The 24,323-nt window shown below is 34.1% G+C and overlaps 2 protein-coding genes across 2 annotated transcripts in view; both read right to left on the bottom strand.

Moving 5' to 3' along the window:
- LOC127877354 (sodium- and chloride-dependent GABA transporter 1-like) overlaps positions 1-6,918 on the bottom strand; it is a 39,350-nt gene extending 32,432 nt beyond the window's left edge. The window contains exon 1 of the mRNA XM_052423106.1: positions 6,266-6,918. Within this exon, the coding sequence (XP_052279066.1) occupies positions 6,266-6,596 (331 nt within the window). The 5' untranslated portion in view covers positions 6,597-6,918. The remainder of the gene's footprint in view (positions 1-6,265) is intronic.
- A 10,251-nt stretch (positions 6,919-17,169) lies between these two features.
- LOC127868549 (uncharacterized) overlaps positions 17,170-24,323 on the bottom strand; it is a 28,649-nt gene continuing 21,495 nt past the window's right edge. Inside the window, exons 15-17 of the mRNA XM_052410444.1 lie at positions 18,645-18,779; positions 18,260-18,382; positions 17,170-17,190 (exon numbers count right to left, since the gene is read on the bottom strand). Of these exons, the coding sequence (XP_052266404.1) occupies positions 17,170-17,190; positions 18,260-18,382; positions 18,645-18,779 (279 nt within the window). The remainder of the gene's footprint in view (positions 17,191-18,259; positions 18,383-18,644; positions 18,780-24,323) is intronic.

The following is a 24,323-nucleotide window of genomic DNA, read 5'->3' as shown; positions in this document are numbered from 1 at the left end:
ATATAGGGTATGAGAAATGCTTCTGGGAAATAAAGGTATTATGAATAGGAGACTATAGTACATCGGTATCCCCGCCAGTATCATGGTCATCATATAGTGTATGAGACATGCTCCTGGGAAATAAAGGTATTATGAATAGGAGACTAGAGTACATCGGTATCTCCGCCAGTATCATGGTCATCAGATAGGGTATGAGAAATGCTCCTGGGAAATTAAGGTATTATGAATAGGAGACTATAGTACATCGGTATCCCCGCCAGTATCATGGTCATCATATAGGGTATGAGAAATGCTTCTGGGAAATAAAGGTATTATGAATAGGAGACTATAGTACATCGGTATCCCCGCCAGTATCATGGTCATCATATAGGGTATGAGAAATACTTCTGGGAAATAAAGGTATTATGAATAGGAGACTATAGTACATCGATATCCCCGCCAGTATCATGGTCATCAGATAGGGTATGAGATATGCTCCTGGGAAATAAAGGTATTATGTAGAGGAGACTATAGTACATCGGTATCCCAGCCAGTATCATGGTCATCAGATAGGGTATGAGAAATGCTCCTGGGAAATAAAGGTATTATGAATAGGAGACTATAGTACATCGGTATCCCCGCCAGTATCATGGTCATCAGATAGGGTATGAGAAATGCTCCTGAGAAATAAAGGTATTATGAATAGGAGACTATAGTACATCGATATCCCCGCCAGTATCATGGTCATCAGATAGGGTATGAGATATGCTCCTGGGAAATAAAGGTATTATGAATAGGAGACTATAGTACATCGGTATCCCTGCCAGTATCATGGTCATCAGATAGGGTATGAGAAATGCTCCTGGGAAATAAAGGTATTATGAATAGGAGACTATAGTACATCGGTATCCCCGCCAGTATCATGGTCATCAGATAGGGTATGAGAAATGCTTCTGGGAAATAAAGGTATTATGAATAGGAGACTATAGTACATCGATATCCCTGCCAGTATCATGGTCATCATATAGGGTATGAGAAATGCTCCTGGGAAATAAAGGTATTATGAATAGAAGACTATAGTACATCGGTATCCCCGCCAGTATCATGGTCATCAGATAGGGTATGAGAAATGCTTCTGGGAAATAAAGATATTATGAATAGGAGACTATAGTACATCGATATCCCTGCCAGTATCATGGTCATCATATAGGGTATGAGAAATGCTCCTGGGAAATAAAGGTATTATGAATAGGAGACTATAGTACATCGATATCCCTGCCAGTATCATGGTCATCAGATAGGGTATGAGAAATGCTCCTGGGAAATAAAGGTATTATGAATAGGAGACTATAGTACATCGGTATCCCTGCCAGTATCATGGTCATCAGATAGGGTATGAGATATGCTTCTGGGAAATAAATGTATTATGAATAGGAGACTATAGTACATCGGTATCCCCGCCAGTATCATGGTCATCAGATAGGGTATGAGAAATGCTTCTGGGAAATAAAGGTATTATGAATAGGAGACTATAGTACATCGGTATCCCCGCCAGTATCATGGTCATCAGATAGGGTATGAGATATGCTCCTGGGAAATAAAGGTATTATGAATAGGAGACTATAGTACATCGGTATCCCTGCCAGTATCATGGTCATCATATAGGGTATGAGAAATGCTCCTGGGAAATAAAGGTATAATGAATAGGAGACTATAGTACATCGATATCCCTGCCAGTATCATGGTCATCATATAGGGTATGAGAAATGCTCCTGGGAAATAAAGGTATTATGAATAGGAGACTATAGTACATCGATATCCCCGCCAGTATCATGGTCATCAGATAGGGTATGACAAATGCTTCTGGGAAATAAAGGTATTATGAATAGGAGACTATAGTATATCGATATCCCTGCCAGTATCATGGTCATCATATAGGGTATGAGAAATGCTTCTGGGAAATAAAGGTATTATGTAGAGGAGACTATAGTACATCCCCGCCAATATCATGGTGATCAGATAGGTTATGAGAAATGCTCCTGGGAAATAAAGGTATTATGTAGAGGAGACTATACAGACTATAAATAAAGGTATAGTTATAACGTAGAGGAAGCTTATATACATCTAGGAACATTTATTTGCTGGAGGAAATGTACAGTAATAAAGTGCTTTAAACCAATAATGAGCCATAATAAGTGGTTTGGTATAGGCTCATGGAAAAGAAGGTATGATGATTCGACAAATGAGCCATAATAAGTGGTATGGTATAGGCTCATGGAAAAGAAGGTATGATGATTCGACAAATGAGCCATAATAAGTGGTATGGTATAGGCTCATAGTAAAGAAGGTATGATGATTCGACAAATGGGCCATAATAAGTGGTATGGTATAGGCTCATGGAAAAGAAGGTATAATGATTCGACAAATGAGCCATAATAAGTGGTATTGTATAGGCTCACGGAAAAGAAGGTATGATGATTCGACAAATGAGCCATAATAAGTGGTATGGTATAGGCTCTTGGTAAAGAAGGTATGATGATTCGACAAATGAGCCATAATAAGTGATATGGTATAGGCTCATGGTAAAGAAGGTATGATGATTCGACAAATGAGCCATAATAAATAAGTGGTATGGTATAGGCTCATGGTAAAGAAGGTATGATGATTTGACAAATGAGCCATAATAAGTGGTATAATGGCTCATGGTAAAGAAGATATGATGATTCGACAATGAGCCATAATAAGTGGTATGGTATAGGCTCATGGTAAAGAAGATATGATGATTCGACAAATGAGCCATAATAAGTGGTTTGGTATAGGCTCATGGTAAAGAAGGTATGATGATTCGAAAAATGGGCCATAATAAGTGATATGGTATAGGCTCATGGAAAATGTGGTATAATGATTCGACAAAGAATGAGGAAGGCTATAAGAAACAAGATGTCTTAAGGTTGTACGGAGCTGTAAACTTTTCGACAAACAAAAATACATAAGTATAATCATTTTGCATGGCAACGGTAAATTAATCTTAATTTCAAATTGCCAGAGGATACCGGTAATAACGAAAGTTAACGAAAATATTCAGAAAACTGTAGGTTGATCTTATCAGTCAAATACTAAACTACTATCATTCGCATCGCAAATAGTGGATTTTTTTTAATAGAGAAATGTGAAGATCTAGCTCGGCACAAAGCAGTAGAAGTCATTTTGTTTAAACTGGAAATCCGACGACACAATGAACGCGAATGTGTACAGTATCAATCGAAACACAAATAACAAAATTATGTATATATAATAAATAAACCAGCTATAAAGCGTGTTTTACACATCAATCATTTCGTTATTGAATAGTTTTCACGAAAGTGAATGAAATTGTACGCAGCGATGCAGTGATACATATGGAGAGTAAGTTAGTTCCTATTTCCTAGTTCCTTATTCCTTATTCGAATAAGGAATAAGGAACTGTCTTTTATTCCTTGTTCAAGCTTAGCATAATTTTTGATATAGGGTTTTTAAAGATTTACTTAAGAATTGTATGCATTATTTTTTTTAAACCCTATATCAAATATCTTAAGCTTAACTAAGGAATAAGGAACAGTAAACAACAGTTATTTATTCATTATTCGAATAAGGAATAAGGAACTAGGAAAAAGGAACTAATTTACTCTCAATGTTACACTGCATATTTCAAGCCGATGTATTGTGAAACGACTTAAAAATAAGCGCTTCCTTTCGGCAATACCAGCGGAATAAAGTGTGTTTCGTTTATTTCGGTGAAGACTAGCCGCAACAGCCGCTTTCTTTCTGCAAAGACTAGCGGAAGCAGTCGGATTGTCTCGGCAATGACAAGCAAAAATAGCCGGTATCTTTCGGAAAATAGTAGCAAAAACAATTGCTTTATTTCGGCAAAGATTAGCAGACGCATTCGGTTTATTTCGGCAAAGTTGTTGTATAAAACGTGTTTTCACGTAATATGAACATGATATCACAAAATATGACAGGGCGGTTACGAATCTAGACTATCGCTGGTCTTCTAACACATGCGCTTTTCATTTCACGGCTGATTATAAATGCAAGAGGCAGCCGTTGAAGTACATTCAAAATTAACGTCAAAAGTAATCCATCCGGGTAAAAGATCTTGACCTTGTGATAATGATTTGACTCAGATATGTGTTTACGCCCGAGCGTGCGGTAGAGAATGTCGAATTGGCTGGGTTTATGATTGCAACTGCAGGCGTTGGTTAGGTTGATAAATTGAGATGTTTATACTTTTAGTAGAATAGCTGATTCGACCAGCCTACAAGAAAACAGTTGACCATGTCTTCTTGCAGTTACGAACATTCCCCTTATTACAGATTTTTGTTTACAGCAGATCACTATGGTGAACGGTTATTCACATTAAATTATTATCACATTATTTATTTCTTGATATTTATTACGTTACATGACTCAAATGATTTGATTCTGGGATAAAGTGATAAATACAATCAGCATTGTATGTTAATGCTAAACTTTATCAACACCATTATTGAGCAGCCATCGTCAAAATCTAATAGCCACTTGTTTTCGAAAATTGAGAGACTTAACGCCAGTTTTCTAAAACTTTCGCATTTGGCGTCAATGGCGAATGACAGCGGGAGCACTGCAGTCCGGAATTGGCTTGTTGTAGCGAGTTGGCTTTTGCGTTCGAATGTTCGAAAATTCAGATACGGGGACGTCGTTGTGTAAAAGTATAGTTATCAAAGTAAAAATATGGAATTACATTTTTCCATGATCTGTCAGTTGTTCCTTTAAGTGTTGAGGTTCTACATAATTCATAAGATGCAAATAAACATTTTCTCAGTACATTCCGATAACTGTTGACAAAATGTTAGCACGTATACCGTATCAGGAAATATTGTTGTGAATGTACACGGCTAACGCCCCGTTCACCGAGGTGAAAAGCTTTCGCAGAGGCACGAACAAGAGGTTATTTGGTGGTAGCGCACATACAAATTCATCTTATATGACATTCCTCTCTTACGAAAAATAATTCGTTGGTAAAAAATAAATGAAAATTTCCTCTTAATATGAGCACCACGTACACGATGTTTAACCGTCCTACCTGTGCCTGTATATGTATCTAAACTACACCATATTACTCTCGACTCTGGGCATTGTGAACATAGTAATTTCTCTTCGTTTCTGTTTACCTAAGTTTTGCTTCACTGTAATACTTAGATTTGTAGAATATATGAGTCGTGTTCTGAGAAAATTGGGCATAATGCATGTGCGTAAAGTGTCGTCCCAGGTTAGCCTGTGCACTCTATAAAGGCTAATCAGGAACGACACTTTCCGCTTAAACTAGATTTTTGCTAAGAAGAGACTTTCTTTAAACGAAAATATCATAAAAGCCGAAAGTGTCGTCCCTGATTAGCCTGTGCGGACTGCACATATTAATCTGGGACGACACTTTACGCACATGCATTTAGCCCAGTTTTCTCAGAACACGACTCATATAATTTTATAAGCAATTTCGGCGGACTATAACTAAAACTAATTATTGTATGGTTAATCATAAGTTATTGAATAATTTTGGAGAAAAAAAAAGCGCACAATAAATCAATCATTCGCCATGTTTTCCCAGAATGTTATGTTATTTTTTTCCTTTTTTTGTATTAAACACATCCTTTTTAAATTAAACGATATGACGGATAAAAGTATTCCCAAACTGTGCTATTTTAATTAAGCAAAATCTTGAAATAAAATAGATTGATATAACGAAAAGAATGTAACCGTTAGCCAGTTCAAACGTGTTATTAATTTCTATTCACTGAATGTGAATTTCCTAGTCAATTTTATTCACATATTCAATTATTCAAATCATAAAAAGATTACTTGTTATTGCAAAAACATATAACCCCTTAAAATGTGTTGCTGTCAAGCACTTTGAATCACGTTTGTAATAATTATTACATAAGCAGATTGCAATGTGTCACATTATATGAAACGAATATTGCTATAAAAAGTTCTAAAAAAGCTGCTTTGACAATTAAACAACATGAAACGAGTTTTTCAAGCGCGTCGAAGTCGCTGGTGTCTCTTTTTGTAACATTAACTGAGTGAAAGTTAAGATGCACTAGCATGAGATTTTTTAAATAAATGCTTTTTCGATTTTAATACAATAATTATTCATGCATTACTATAGTAAATTGTATGTTATGAAAATGTAAGCTAGTGTTTAAACCTGATGTTATATTTCTTTCATTTCAATTTAACTTTGCTTTAAACGTAAAATGATACGTACCACCTCCATTTTTATAGCACAAATACGGAAACCGCGTCACGTTTCCTAGACCGACACACTGTCCGACGCACGAGAGCACGAACTCAATTTTCCCGTTCCAAAGATCACGAGGTGGCGGTCCTTCCACCGCGACAACGGTCGTGTCCATCGGTGCTGGACGTGGGTCGTTGTGCTTGGGATTTGCCATTGCTGTCCTCTGGCTGTTGAAGCCGAACTCTGGACAGGTGGTTGCTGTAGTACGATTCTCTCTGTCTACATCATTCATTGCTTCCAGATCGGACGAGTTCCGTTTTGTAACCGAATTTCGTTTCAACTTGTAACAATCATCCATGGCATCAGAGCAAAATTCAAATAAATTTCCTTACAAAAACGTATTTCAAAAGTAATTATCAAAATTATGATTTAATTATTGACGTTAGTTTAATTGAGATTGCATTTGCCTTCTTGAAAAATAACAACAATAATATATTTCAAAATAATCCACGGAATTAGTAAAGCAGTGGTAAAAAAATTCTGTAAAACAAAGACTTCTGGTGTTCTCTTTTCTCCTGCATTGCCAAGTGTGCTTTATCTAGCACAAACAAAATAATAAGTCGCAATGTTTAGCAATTTAGCTATCAACGGAAACTCGAAACGTTCGCTATGAACACTGCCGGCCTCCCCCTAAATTAACGGAAACTACATCCAATATAAATCCTTTAGATTCTTAATGTTCCGTAAACTATAGAAGCAGCCGCACAAAGTTTACCGGACATTGCCGAAAAGTCACGAATTAATCCGAAAAGAGCGAACGAATCCTACAGCTGACGTTTTTTTGCGCTCTCACGATTCTTGGATTCGCACGGCCGATAACATCTAACAGTGATGGATTAGCCCCACATTAAACTGGGGCTGTTTGTATGCTAATGATCTTTACAAATACCTCGCGTGGCGTTTTGCAATTTACCCTTTCTAAAGCCACAAATGCCAGAATAAATTGTCAAACAAATTTGTTCGTTCATGTATTAATAAAATAAAACAAAATATGTACTTTGGTGTTTTTTTTATGAAAAATATTTTCCTTTGCATTCGATAGTTACTCAACTATCTACAGTTGTAGTTTGTGGAAGCGTAATTTGATCTTTTTAACAGAAACCAGCGAGTGGGAGGTGCAATCAGTAAATTTATGTAGCCCAATTGCTGAAATAAAATATGTGGGATTATTGCACAAAAGCACAGCGTGGACACCAATACGTCATATAATTATGATCCAGACAAAGCATGAGTATACATATTAACCCATTTATGCCCAGTGGACTCTCCCATCCTTCTTAATTGGATCAATTTATTTCAAAAATAAGGGATGTCTAGTATATTTTTTTTATTTAGAATATTTCTTTCTTAAATTCATTAAAACAATCAGCGCAGACCCTGATGAGACTCCGCATCATGCGGCGTCTCATCTGGGTCTACGCTGTTTGCCAATGCCTTTTTCTAGACGCTAGGCATAAATGGGTTAATAAACCAAGGCAGTTACTGTAAGTGTTTGATGCAGAAAATGTGGTGCTTTATAAATATTCCTGTGCACTGTACAATGACCTACGTAATCCATTTTGAAAAATGTATTGGTCTCTACCGTAAGCATTGTACGCTTTAATAAGGATGATCAATGACAGAAATTTTAACAATATCGTTGGAACGTATCTTTCTTGTTTTGCCAAATGTTTGTTTGAAAATTGAATCATCAATTGCAAACAAACTTTATGGTCGGAACCAAAAATAGGGTCAGTCGGTTTACTGGCAAAGGGCAATCATTTATTTTACAAAGGAATGTGCTCACATTCTGTTAGTCGACCGAAAGTATTCAATTACAACTAAACCATATCCAACAAAATGCTGACTGGCTCTTGGACGATACCAGGCCGAAGCGCTGACCCCGAATTTCATAGGTCATTAGCTATGGAACATGGTTGAATGTCCGATAAGCAATATTTTGCAGATCCCGCCGACAAATTGCACCAGTTATATAGCCAGTGCTTTGAAAAGACTTTGATATGAGTTTGTTATGATATTATCATCATGTGAGCCACGTTCTGAAAAAATTGGGCATAATACATGTGCGTAAAGTGTCGTCCCAGATGAGCCTGTGCAGTCCGTAAGGCTAATCAGGGACGACACTTTCCGCTTAAACTAGATTTTCGGTAAAAAGGGACTTCCTTTAAACGAAAAATACCATTAAAACGGAAAGTGTCGTCCCTGATTAGCCTGAGCGAACTGCACAGGCTAATCTGGGACGACACTTTACGCACATGCATCACATATATTTGTATTTTTAAAATATCAGAATGTTAAATATTTCACAAGTCATCGTGGCAGTAAGCAGTTGTGATAAATTGTTTCAGAACATCAAACTTCTCTGCTTGATAACCTTAATTTTTTATATGAGATTGTGTTAGTGCTTTTATTGGCGTCGCACTGGAGTGCGGCGACTAGTATGTAATGCATTTTTTTCGCTTATGGGAGGAGAAGTTATTTTACGGATCAATGTATATATTTTTGTTTTAACAATATCTTGCAGAGTGGTGATTTTTTGTGTAAATTAGTGTAAATATTTGTGCCTATTACATTTATTACAACATTTATTGCCAATAATGCAAAGCTAATTGTTTTAATTAATAACTGATCCACAACTGATCACAGGGAAAAGATCACAGGGACTGGGCAAATACGCGAAACTTTCTGGTTTTGTATAAAAACAAAACATAATCAAAATATATTTATTTTGTGGTTTTTCTAACATTATCGCAGACTTTTGCTGTTCGAGATTTGGTTAACGCGTATTTTTTCATTTGAACAAGACGACAGCGATTACACGGTTTATTGCTTTATTGATAACCGTTACACTACAGGCACTTTGTGGCTGGGAATGAGATTTTGACCCATTTGGCGCTGACGTCGTTTCCATAATGACTTTAACTTGTGATCACCGTTTCGCGTACTTTGTCAACACACTTCTTGAGATAAAACAATAGTTTAATTTTGAAGAATAACCTAAACCATGGTAATTAAGTTTAGGGAACAATACTTTTCCGTATTTTCTTATGGTTTTTATATGGTTTAAATAAACCTCAGCTTATACATTGAATCAATACAGTAGGGCACAATAATAGATCAATGGAGGCGTTAAAAGTAGCAGATTAATCCCCAAGTATGAAATATATTGGGATGAGAAAAGACAAGGGTATAAGGAGGAGAAAAGACTAGGGGAGAAATGTCCAAGCAGGAGAAAAGACCAGGGGGAGAAAAGACCGTACACCGGTGTCACAATGAAGATTTAAGACGATATTGCTATGTCAAGTTTGTGTGTTTTACCCGAAAGTTGTCAATATCTAAAACACTTCTCAATTTAACATTTGTTGTTGAACTTTTCTATAATGAAAGTGATGACATTTCGTTAAAAGTTGTGTCCATATATTACCCTTTCAGTATTATTCTATCACTTTATGTACTTTAAGATTAAGTGAACTGGATAGGGTTTGATAATCAACATTCAAAACCCCTTTGCAAAACTTTGTGCAATCACACAATAGCATGTAAGCAATAACATATTTATTCGAAGTGACTACACAATCAATGTGGCAGCAATGTATTATGTTATTCATTCTATTTGATGATAATTATTAGAATATTTTTTTATGTTTCTTTTCTTGTCAGATGATCTAGTTTCTTAGGTCCATATAAATGGCTGTGTTCATGATCAATTCAAAAATATTTAAATTCTTGTTTTAAACTGCAACTCTTCATTAATTTATTTCAGCCAAAAATACAGATTGAGCGAAAATACAAAGTGCGAACACCAACGGATGTGCTCTTTATTATCAAGTGTGATATGACCATGTAAACAATTTAAAAATTAACACCAAACTGAGCACCTTTTTACAGTTTTCAACCCATAACCTATAAGCGCTGGCACATCTTCTATTCAGGAGGAGTGCTGGATTGGAAGTAAAAGATGACTAACAAACTGCATTTTTTACCTTATATGTGTTAAGATTTTAAACAGTTGTCCATGTGTTACAAAAAAAAGATTATCTTATGCAAAGGATGTTTTGTTAAAAACAGAGAATTATGTATTTAAAGAAATATGTATTATGTTACAGGAGGGACAACAGTTTATGCTTTTGATAAAGCAGTCATACCAAGGAAGAGATTATCATGTAACCAGCAAAGTTCATCCTTGTCTTCAACACTATGGTGACAACAATTAATACATGTATGATATAATAATTTATAAGCATTATACTTTTATTATTTGTATTTTTTTAAATTAGAACATTGACTATTTTCTATTCACTGTGCATGTCTGGCAGACATGGCGAAAGACCATCACAATTTACAGGCCAGACTGGCCTATGAGGAGAAATAATTTACAGGCCTCAATTTTAATTGTTTTATCCTGGAGGGACATTGCATAGTAAATTCAAAAAGGGAATGTTAACGTGTGGTTTATTTATAAAAGGGCAAAAAAGTGTGAACAGAAATAAATGTGTTGTTTCAGTTTGGGAAAAATATTTACACATATAAGCATACACAATTGAATTTTAATGATGTATTAAAGACAGATTTTAGAGAGAGTTATGTACAAAACAATAATATTTTCATCTTGATGATATAAATTTATTAATAATTTGTTATGCTATTTTCGCAAAGATTAATTTTATAAAGAAAAATAACGATGAAGACCGACAAATATTGCGTGTTATATTGAATATAATTTCAATAAATTGTGGACAAGTATGTTGTCTCCATTATGTGATGTATTATTGATGTGTTCGTAGAAGGTTGCTTATAAGTAATCAGTTATTTATGTATTTTCTATCATTGCAGATCTTCGAAAATGCATTTTGCCAATCCTGGTGTAACCTGAGCTTACCAAGTTTACATCTTACTGTCAGTTTGGACATTGTGTAGATGATAATATGGACAATATATTGTGTTGTGATTGACTGTTTTTTTAACAGATAAAGTGTTTTATTCCAGACTTAACATGTCATTTTTCATCAAGGAATAACAAAAATACAATTTTATTGAAATGCATGAATTTGTAGTACATAATATCAACAATGTGTATCTTATGGTTTTTTTTTAACAGTCTGGCATCCATAAGTAAACATATTAAGCATGTTAAGTATGTTTAGGGAATAAAATGTATACATTTTTGTTGTTTCTGCAACTAAGTCAGATACATGAAAATCTGTTTTATGATTAATGATGAACAACTCACTCATAGTGATCTCACCATAAAATTTTCTGTCCAGTATAATAAATAAATTATATTGTATGCCTGGTATGTGTTCTAAAAATACTACCACAATTACTGTTGTAGTTCATATTGACATCAAGATATGTGATGTAAAAATATGTAGTCATATTATGTATACATGTATATTATTTTTACCGGTAAACAAACATTGAGAAGTGTAACGTTCAATCTATGATGATGTGTGCCATTAAATATGTCTTGCTGATTGCAATAATTTTGTTTAAGTTAAAAATCGTGTTTTTGAACCTCCATATGAAATGAGTGAATTTTGTTTTCTATCTACACTGATACTAAGTTTAATAATATATTAACTATAAATATATTGTTGATAACACATAGCATGTATATGCAATTGAAAATGTACTGTTTCCATAGCAACTGTTAAGTTACTAAATTAAATTTGTCTAATTAATTTTATCAATTGTTGAATAAACTATAATTGCTAATAAAAAAAAATGTCTGGCAGTATAGATGCACAACACAAATTGTATCATGAGCCGTTATTTATTTTAGTTTCAAATTTGTAGCCATACAAACTGTTCAATTTCTGATTACACACCTATTTCAAGAAAATATGCAAACATTTTTTTAGTTATAAACATATTTATGATATTCCATATCTGTCTAGGGCATATTTTTCATTTTGCTGTTATGATTTTGTCTTAAATTCTTTAAAATGGTAATAAATATGAAAAAAGAACATTTTTGTTTCCATGGCAACCACGAGTATTTATCATTTATCATACTAATATTAATTCTGTATTTTGTAATTAATTATGTTCATCGACATATGCGAGTTATTATCAGCACGAATGATCAACATAACATGTACTGATACTTGTTGAATAAAGACATCATTTCATTAAAAATGGCGCTATTTGGCGTTTATGACATGACACATAAAAATTGACATAACTTTGTCATTTTTAGCTCTACTGGCCAAAGGCCAGAAGAGTTTATGGGATGGCATGGTTTTTGTCCGTCCGTGCGTTAGACTTTTTATTGTTTACGCGATAAAGTCCACAGTTTTCATCCGATTCTTTTCAAACTTGTTCAGTTTCTTTATATTAATGAGGACTCAACCATATTGATTTTCAGGTCACTAGGTCACTAGGTCAAAGGTCAAGGTCACAGTGACTCGAAATAGTAAAATGGTTTCCGGATGATAACTCAAGAATGCTGATGCCTAGGATCATGAAACTTCATAGGTATATTGATCATGGCTGGCAGATGACCCCTATTGATTTTCAGGTCACTAGGTCAAAGGTCAAGGCCACAGTGACTCGAAACAGTAAAATGGTTTCCGGATGATAATTCAAGAATGCTTACGCCAAGGATTTTGAAACTTCATAGGTTCATTAATCATGACTGGCAGATGACCCCTATTGATTTTCAGGTCACTAGGTCAAAGGTCAAGGTCACAGTGACTTTAAATAGTAAAATGGTTTCTGGATGATAACTCAAGAATGCTTACACCTAGGATAATGAAACTTCATAGGTACATTGATCATGACTGGCAGATGACCCCTATTAATTTTCAGGTCAAAGGTCAAGGTCACAGTGACTCTAAACAGTAAAATGGTTTCCTAATAATAACTCGAGAAAAATTAAGCCTAGGATCATGAAACTTTAAAGGTACATTAATCATGACTGGCAGATGACTCCTATTGATTTTCAGGTCACTAGGTCAAAGGTCAAGGTCACAGTGACCAAAAACGTATTCACACAATGGCTGCCACTACAACTGACAGCCGATATGGGGGGCATTCATGTTTTACAAACAGCCCTTGTTTAAAAAGAGCAATATCGAAGCAATAAGTCCAGAATGACTTCCCCTTGAATATGAGAAAATTTTGAAATCATGCTTGTTTACGCAATTATTTCCACAGTTTTCATCCGATTATTTCCAAATTTGCACAGTATCTTTATATCAATGAGGACTTGAATCCTATTTAATATGAGCAGTATCGGAGAAATAAGTACACAAAAATCTCCCCTTGAATTTGAGAAAATACTCCTTGTTTGCGCGTTTAAGTACACAGTTTCCATCTTATTATTTCCAAACTTGCACAGTGTGCATAGCATTTGAGCGATTCAGGCCCTCATGGGCCTCTTGTTAGGAATTGGATGCTCAAATTTAAGATTTTGATTTTTCAGATGTAGCACTTTTATAATATATGCCTAACTAAAAAAGTCATTTTTTTTTACCAGATGGGTCAAAATCTCGTTCCCAGCTACATGTCCTAGTTAGAAGGTGATTTTTCAAGCGATTCCGTAGTGTTGTGGGTACACTCTCGCTTCACATGTGAGAGGTCCAAGGTTCGAGCCCCTGTATAATTAAATTATTTTATTTGTGTTCTATGTTAACTTTTTGTTTTGATGTAGACATTTTAGTTTAAATAAATATGCTGTTGTATTGTAGCCAATTTTTGTTTTTATTATGCCCATGAAATATATGTGTGAGAGGGAGGAGGGGTTCGTAAACACATTAAAACTTTTACAGTACATTTTTATCAAAATCAATGGATGCCGCGTGGTGACAACGTGAATTCAGATTTCTTACATCAATTAAATATCTTATAAAAAATACACGTGTTTTTATATTAACAAATAAATGCAAACAACACATCTATTATGCATGTATTTTTGTTGTTGTTTATGGTTGTCTATCATAGGCCCTTAGTACTATCCCTACCACATAAAGAGCGCGAAGCCCGACACGTATTATTGATTGTTACAATGAGTTGTTATAGAGTCAAGCACTCCTCGGAGATTTTTTTTAAGAACCACATATAGAGCGCGAAGCGCGACACGTATTTCTATCCAGGTGGTATGGACCCTTTGGTATGGACTTTTTAGGTGACACTGTTGATGCGCATTTTGTGACACTTTTTCCATTCCTTAATTAGCGCAAAGCGCGACACGTATAACTATCCAGGTGGTATGGACCCTTTGGTATGGACTTTTTTAGGTGACACTATCAATGCGCATTTTTTTAGATGAAGCAGATTTTTTTAAACCTACACAGTTCTGTTCCATTAATGAAAATTGCACACGGATGCCAGTAAAAAAAGGAAACCAATGTTAATAAAAATGAACTATGGAATATTTGGGGGTTACAACACAAAATCATAGATAATGGTTATTTGGGGGTTATAACACAACATCATAGATAATGGTTATTTGGGGGTTATAACACAAAATCATAGATAATGGTTATACCAGTATCTTTTTCCATTTTGTTAAAAATGATCGGCCAATATATTAATATTTACAGTAGAAAAAAAAATTCCATGTAACTTCATTGGGTGCCTTTTACACTGAAATTCCCGACGCCCTTTGATGCTCTGCATCAATACTTATCTTGTAAGTTGTTATATTTGAACGCAGCAAAATTTCTTTTACCATTTCATGGAATGGAATCTTTACAAAAAAAACTTATTTTAAAATAACGCACACTCTTCCTAAAATATTCCGCCTCAATAGGCCTTTTTTCTATGTTTTTTAAGCGGCTTGTTCACAGTCCGGCAAAAAGACATCCACAAATTGTCATTGATCAAAAAAAGAACGTACGCATATATAAGCAAAATAACGCCCATGTTTAAGAAAAAATGTTTAGCAATCGGTAAATTTATGGATAATTAAAAATCAAAATAAATAATAGTAGAACGTTTGTTAACGCCCTTCACTGATAATGCAGCAAAATGTACATGCATGATTGATTGCTTCTAAATTTTAACAAAGTGAGCGAAGTCCGTGAAGGATTGTTTCTGAGAAAACTGGGCTTAATGCAATGGGTTTAAATGTCGTCCCAGATTAGCCTGTGCAGTCCGCACAGGCTAATCAGGGACGACACATTCCGCCTTAACTGGAGTTTCGTGTAGAAGATACTTCATTTAAACGAAAAATACCATAAACGCGGAAAGTGTCGTCCCTGATTAGCCTGTGCGGACTGCACAGGCTAATCTGGGACGACACTTTACGCACATGCATAAAGCCCAGTTTTCTCAGAACGCGTCTCAGTGGGTTAAAATGACAAAGTTGTGTGATCTGATGAACACATGCACAATGATAAACATCAGCGCTGAAGACAACATCCATACATATAATTAGTGGAATACTTCCTTCATTTCTGAATGCTAAATTATATTTATTCCGGGGCATATGTTTAATAACGGGATAAATTCACAATCGAAACTTTTGTTAGAATATTCGTGAATTATATGTAAATTCACATCAGCTAATTGCCAATTTTTAACTTCATAACTCCAAAAGTAGATCTGATTTGTTGTAAAAGATAACGAGATTTAAAGAAAATATTATTATTAGGCAATAATTGCATGGCGGAGTTAATGTTACTGCTAATACTGTACTGTGTACAACATCTCAACAACCCACGGAGAAAACAAACTGTACTAATCCAAGGACATATAGCTGGTGCTGGCGCTAGTCGCAACAACACACGTGACATATCGTCACACTCTAACAGCTATCTGATCATATACCTTCTCGTAGGCTTCACTGGGACCGCCCTTGTCCTTTAAGACATAGCAGCATTCGAACGCGCTCCAGCACGGACTGGATGGTGTTTTACTTTGCCATATGTGATCTTTTGCTCTTTGGGTGCCTATGTGCCGTCTTTTATTTTGACAAACCGCGGCGCTTGGACACACACAATGGGCTCTTCATTTCGTTCTTTTTCTTTACATGGTTTTCAACGAATGTTTTAAATCTTTAAGTGTTCTGATAGCGAAAACGACCGTGATCATTTACCATAAAAGCACCATTGACACTGAAAGGCTAACACCTAAAATGGCTGAGATTTTTTTATAATTACCCATTCTATTTTTCTTTGCATCCTTATAAACTGCGTTTGTAACCAACAAAAATCATCCGTATGGGAACTGCCATTATGACTTATCGATTGCCACGTTACAGACCATCTTGTACGTATTTTACCTAATACATTCGTTGTCATGTAGCGCCATTATATTTTGTATACAAAGATCGCAACAAGATTACGGATGCTTAGTGAAGTTAATCCAGTCACATCGTTTTAACAGCAGTACACGAATTTTGTGTCGACAACATGAATAATTGCAGTGTTGGCCGTTGTGCGCTTCTTGTGAACTATTCTACCTTTAAAACCACTAAAGGTCTTAGAATTGCTATCATTCTTATATCACATGCCTATTTTGTTAACAATTTTGCGAACCCAATATTGTGTTCTGTTTTGAGATAATCATTTAGAAGTAAGGCTTTTAGGGCATTATGCATTCGTGGATATGCTACATTTAATGGCTTTTAAATGTGCATCTTTAGGTCAATCAAGCATTCCTGTCCAAAAAATATGTAAATGTTATTTACCGACAGTGATGTACTGAAAGGCGAATAGTTCAGTGACTTGCCATTTATAAGAATTAAATTATAACTTCTTATTTTACGAAGGGTCATTTGGTTTAACATTTTATGTTCAAGCTTTATTAGCTTCATATTGCAAACATTAAAATTACCAAATGAACGCCTTTGTGTAAAAAATAAGTTTATTTTATACGCGCTTTTATAACGGTCGGTTAATCATCGCCCGGAATGCAACATCACGCTAAGTCTGCTTGTAGGCTCCCTACAAACAGAATGACGCCATAATACCTGCATCCATAAGATCCCTCGAGCTAATTTAAATCGCAAGCTTGTGATATCATATTTTTGATCGAGGTTGGTAAATTCAAACAATAATTATTAACCGGCCAACGAAATTCAAAAATTGTCAAAGTACTAAAGTGGCATTATTCTGCTTAACTGCATGTCAGTATTTGAATATCTCTATCAGATATATAGATATGGATATATTTCAAATTAACGTTAATCTTCAATTTCTAAACGATAACATATACATTTGAGAAAGAGAAAATGTACCGGTTCATTTAAAGAATTACAAATAATTTAGATTTTATTTATTGTGAGATTTCATTTATTAATTATTTATAAGCATAGCTGTTGGTATCGTGTATGGTATTATTTAGATTGACATGTCTGTTAATCAAATAAACGATAACGAATAATAATAATTATAGACAAAGTAGGCGTTGAATTAAAATGTACTTGTTTGTACATCTAAAAATGTCTATTCTATCGTTTTTTAAAAATAATGTGCACCTATATCTTGCACATTATAAAAGAAAACATCTGTTCAATGCCTTGCTTTGAACAGCTGGATTGTGCAAACTGTATTAATTTAGTAACCTATGTACTTATAAACACAAGAGCAATATTATAGAAACGAAACAGTTTCCAAAAAAGATACACTATAAACAAATGTTTTCATTGTGTTATTGTCTTCAGGAACCAATACACATTTTACACATCGAGGTTGCTAGTTTGATGTACCAAGCAATAGCTAGCCTTATGAAACATGTTAACTATTTGGTCTATTGTAAGAGTTGTACAATATCGCAAGGCTAATGTAGAAAAGAAACGTCAACTGCACGCAACCAGGAAAGGGAAGCCTATAATGTTGTGAACACTTTTACAATCTTAACATGTATTTTGAATCATATTCCAAAGAAAGTGTTTGTTTTTAATATTATATTGCAAACAAACTAATATTTAAATGAAAGAAATACATTGCATATTTTCATTCCGATCCTTCACCGTAAACTAGGTAAACGCAACGTTGATCTCGCGTCGTTTACGTTACTCTTTCTTTCTTTGATGTGACTTAACACTTTGTTTAACGTCCTTTTCTTGTGTGCGTCCCAGCGCATTTGGCCATCAAGGTTACTTTGCAAAACGTCGTTGCTAGGGTACGGAAACGTCTGAAATGATCAGAAAGTCAAAGTCAATAAAATAGAATCAAGTGATGGACCACAATTGTAATTTACTTTCAGCTTGTAATTAAAACAATTTAAGGAAATATATAAAACATGTGTGTATATGAATGTTAGACTTAGTATCTATAACAGAGTGCCTTTGCAAATTAAAGACGAGAATTCATTGTTAAACTATGTAGATGAATATAAGAATATTGTCTGTTTATTGCTATGCTAGTTAAAATTGTTGATCTCATCATGTAGTTACCGCCTCCTTTAGTTTAACAACAAGAGCCTGCGAAGCATGCTCCAAAAAGAATTTCTTTTCGATCATTATACACTCCGCCCCATTGCTGATAATGCTGAAGTTGGGCTGATTTTCAAACAACAAATCCGCAAGTCCCTGTACAAAACAAAAAAACTTGTGCAATTTTAAACATAACAACCTACAAATATTTGTGATTATTTAAAATGTATTCCACCGGAAGAATACAGTGTTTAAGACGGCACTTGTCACAGTCGTAAAGTTTTGCATCAAGTGAAACTATAAAGAGATTTGTTAAGTGTACAATAATTACAAAATTAACAAGGCTTTTACTATTCTGCAAGTAACATGTGTAGTCCTATAAGAGAAAGTCTTACCAGTCAAAGATACGACATTACTTGATAGAATATGACTTATTTCAATGATCAAATACTGTGTTCATTTGTTATATTAGATTTGTCTATTTGTTTGTTTTCTGATTTAACAAATGTCTACTTTTGTTGCGCATAGCTCTCACATCGTAATGTATACCAAAGTGATGATATCTTACGTACATGTACTTTAAAGTTATTATAGTACCGGAATATCGTGCTAATTGATTTCAGTAAAATACACTTGGTATTTTAAATCCAGTGAATAAATTAAGACAAAATATGTCGTCACTCTTAACAAGAGGTAAAGGGCAGAACAATGTGCAACTTTTTAAAAAAAAAATCATTTTCATGTTAAATATGCACTTTTGTCGTTAATACAGTATTATGTTTTCGGTATTTTAGCAAAAATGATCCGATATCCATTAACGAATTTAAGGTCGTAAGAAAGCCTCACACTGCCATTGATTAACATTGAAAACGTCATCAAAGTCACAGCAGCAAGTATTTAATCATCTAAGAATATGAATGGGATTTTCCTTCGAGGGGCAAACGTATGGACGAAGGGAATTAAAGACAGAAGTAGAATTAAAAGATGTATATGTTTAAACGAAGGAAAACTATGTGTGAAGAAAAAGTTGTGTAAATGTAATCGATTTCCATACCAGTGAATTAACCCTATCAAATCACAAGAATCACACATTAAAGATTTCTCAGTAAACATATGTACTTCTTGTACTAGTATCACAATAATTCAAAACAAATAAATCTGTGCACAAGAATACGGCATGAAAAAGCACGTGACTTTCACTTACGAAAACATGCCCCTTAAGGAGTTTGCGAATTTCTACAAAAACTGGTTGCGCCTCTACTGGTATGTATCTTAGATCCTTTATGGGGCTCTCTGCTCCTATAGACGGCAACGACATATCCTGCCAGTCATCGACTTTCTAAAAAACGATATTCGTTAGTTTCATATAGTGATACTTGATACTTGTCGTTCCGCGAAATGCATAGTTTTCTTTACATTACATGACGAATGTGTAAACCAATTATTTAAAATAAATGGAATATTACTACATGGTTGCATAAATAAAAATATATAAGAAGATATACATATATAACGAAAGCATTGTTTTACGAATTATAAATGCTGTGTATATTCATGCTGTTCCTGCTGATAATAATGCTGATGATAATGTTATTGATGATCATTATGACAAAGAGGTGGAGCAAAACCTCGGCCTAGATGATGATGCTACTGATGCATAATCTTCTGCTGATTTTGATTTTACTATCATGATGTGGTACCTGAATATGATCGACGTTACGGTCAAGCGCTGCTTTCCGGACGTTTGGGTCCGTTTGTCTATCGCGACCCATTTTCGATGACATTTCCCCACCGTTCCTCAAGCTATTTCTGGGTCCCTGGCGTGACGATATAGATGCAAACGACACTTCTCGAGATACTGAATAAATGGATAAACTAAACATTTTATTATTGGTAAAATAAATTAGTGTTTTCGTATTAGTCGATAAACTATTATACCTTCAGCATATAACGATATTTGGCTTTGTCAACTATCAACAATGAAGAATCTTCCCTTAACCGCAGCTTTTTTTAACTGATTATAATTGGAGTTAGTGTTTTTATTTGTTTTCTTTTTTGTATTGCTATTCTGAAATCATTACATCTCTTATGGCGACTTATCAACAGTTATATTATGTCAATGTTTTAATATTAATACTTACATCCTTCTGTTGATTTGTATGGCCCCTGAAAAAATATGATGAAATTGGCACATAAATAATTTCATATGGGTTCGGAAGTCTGGATGTTTGGTGGCCAATTGCAAAAATATAGCCTTTTGTTCAAACAACTCTATGTCACGCAATTTATCTACTTTTTGTTCCGGATACATCACGTTTGGATTCGTGTTAGTGCTGCATGCTTCTTATAAAGTATAGCTTACGTACAGATGAAACAACAGCTATCCGAAGACAGTGTGTATTTTCTTTACTTTTGATCTTTTAAGTTTACTCGTTTGTCGCTGATTTTGCTGTTCTGTTAAGGAAAGAGTGGACATATTTCAAAAGGACCCAAAATAGATGCAATCATTATTTTTTATGGAAAATAACATAAATATCAAAAATTATGAGTCATTAAAAAATAATAAATATCATTTGCAAATGTCACGTTATTATGTGCATATATTTTATACAATATATTGAATTCAAGTTTCCTTCATTAAATTAGTACATTAGACAGTCAACAAAAAAATTTAATATGAAGGTCATCTCGCAGTGTTCTTTACTTCATTTTACTTTGAATATACATATACGAATTTCAAGATTTCAATATTTATTTACAACATTTCCAAAAGGCCTACGGCCCATGTGGACACATTTAAATACATGCACTTGATACCAATATTAATGATACTATAAACATATTTCTGACCAGTACTAAAATTATGAGTAAGCGATGTTGCTTAACATAATAAATACTAAATAGATAAATAAAATATATCAATCATTAACAGCAGTTTATAATACGTTCATTTACTCGTCGAAAAAAAGCATAGTAACACGATAACAAGAACTTACTCAAAACTACTGAAAATATCGAAAAAGATGAGTTATACAAATCCCATAGTGCGTTGTATTCATTACAAATCAACACTTATATAAAATGCAATTAATAATTTAGAATGATAAGATATTTTAATGACATAAAGAATTACGTCTTTCATTCGCAACAGAAAGGTATAGTAGATTATATGCAAGGAATACATCATATAATACAAACATGAATGCACACAGTAAAAACATTTTTTGGTCAATTTAAGAACTAAATAGTCATCATTTTGATAACGTATTAAATATATGTATACGTAGTTTATGTATTTTTTTGATAAAATTGACTAACACATGTAAGTAACTAACTTAGAAATGCGGCATGAACAAAGGCACTAAGTTTTCCTAACATAGATTCACGATCGGAAGACATAATTTCTATAATTATTTGCATATTTGGTCTCTTTTTGAAATATGAAGATATATATTTACATCTTAAATATGTGTATAAGTTGAAGTCAATTACAAAATGATAATTGTCTTCTAGACAGTTACAGGCAATACATGTCCTTTGCTTTACTGGTGTAGTATTGGTTTTAGACCATCTGCCACGTTCTGTTCTTAGTCTTTAGAGAAGATAATCGTAATCTAGATAAGCTAAACATGAAATTTTTAATTTTACATAATACTAAATATGGTTGCATTTGAAAGTTAAAAACGAACTCTACTTGAATTCACCAATCGGCCTTGCCAATTTGGGATAAATTATATGAAATTTTATTTAAAAGCGTAGAGAATTATAATATCTTGACCGCTATCATGAAAATATCAGACACCGTAAAAACCAAGTGTGCTTAGCAAATCACATAGTTGGGAGCAACATTTTTCTTAAGGATATCATTCGCAATTATTCATCAATTTAACGTGTTTTTTATTGAATCGATTACTATTAGTTTGTAATATTTTAACGCAATATTTCATAATATTATAATATCATCTGTTTGCCCAAATTCGCAGTATATAACATCATTTTTTTGTGTTTCTTTTACCACCAAACAGATTTTTACAAAATAGCATATGAATGCGTTGTATAGCGTCGCCATTGACAAAACCCCAAACTTCGCTTTCGTAATTAAGATGATTTTAGTTCATAAAATATGTCTAGTCTGTGTTTCACAGTAATGTCACTAAACTTGCAAAGGTATTTAAATCTTGAATATCCCCTTTAAAGCTGAACCAGCGTTTTGTGCATCAGAGAAAGAGACACAAAGCGTAAATACAAGACCAATGTAATTATACTTCGTTACTATATCGATTTCAATATAATTGTTGCTTTGCATTGACCGTTCCAAGGCGGTGACCCCAGCTTTATTCATATTTTGTGTTTATGTTGGTTTGTATTGTGCTGTATTGTGCTGTTTTGTACTGTTTGGGCAATCGGTCACTTGCCTTAAATAAAGGACCAACTAATTGTTTTTAATGAAAATTCAATACTGCTCCAGCAGCTGGAGTTTCACTTCTTTATATTGTGGAATGAAACATTGTTTGGTTACCGTCCCTCTTTTCTGAATATCATAACTTTAGTTTGATCGTTGTCAACTATTAACTTCCAGCGTTTACAATATTCACAACTAATTTCAAAAGTTAGTTAGTTCATTAGTTTCAAAACTAATTATATCACTTGTGCACAGTGCATATTTTGAAATAATATATATCTATACCATTAATACCACTATCAGAAAGACTGATTCTAAATCATTTAGAAACAAAGATAGGAACGGCGATTAACAATCCCCTTGCCTGACCAATAACAAACATTCGAAATCCCCACGTAATATAATACAAGATTTAACTCTATATTTAACACATAAGTATATTGATCTTACTATATTGAACATTTTGCCTCGTAACCCTATTTTAATGATTTTACAACAAAGGTTTTCTCGAACCACGTAATCAAAGTCAACCAATAGACAAAAAGCAGTTTCCCTTGATTAAATAAATGAGTCTGAAGACCATGCAGCAAAAAATGTAATCAAGAGTGTTCGTATTTTGCCTAAATCCCTGATGTATTATATCTAAATGTATTCAGCTGACTGTAAAATAGAGCCCTTTTTTCAGCACACTCGTGAGAAAACCATGTTATTTAAAATAGTAGTTGGCATTTGAAAAGAGGGGAGGCAACTCCATCTAATATTTCATTTAATTTTACAACGGTCTATGTCATGGGATATCACGGTTTTACTTTCAGCATATGTCCATGCATTTAAATTATTAGTAACATCGTTTGACGGTAAAGCTTCTTAAACCAATTGCCTTTGGTCAGTGTTCCACACATATTTATAAGATAATCCACACAGTACCATTTTGGTCAATATAAATTTTGTTTGACTGCTTATAATATTTAAAAGTAAAAGGGCAACCAATTAAGCAATAGTCGGACAAAATATTTGAATCCTTTACACGGAAAGAGTGAAAACTGTTAAAAATCGCTGGTGTTGCTATTACATAATCAACTTCACTAGAGCCTGTTCTCCCAATGAACGCGTGCTTTCAGTCTTGAACCCTATGACACCTACCATGTTAAATACGCATTCCGTTTTTGTTTACATAAATCTAGTAAAATAATGCCGTATCATTAATACGGCTTTTATCCTGGGAACACCGCGCGGTGCCAGAATCAGCTACGTAACCATCGGGTAATACATCAATATGATTTATACTTTCGTCTGGA

Source organism: Dreissena polymorpha, chromosome 1 (genome assembly GCF_020536995.1).
Source record: "Dreissena polymorpha isolate Duluth1 chromosome 1, UMN_Dpol_1.0, whole genome shotgun sequence".
Taxonomy (NCBI): Eukaryota; Metazoa; Mollusca; class Bivalvia; order Myida; family Dreissenidae; genus Dreissena; species Dreissena polymorpha.
This window is presented reverse-complemented; position numbering and strand designations above follow the sequence as displayed.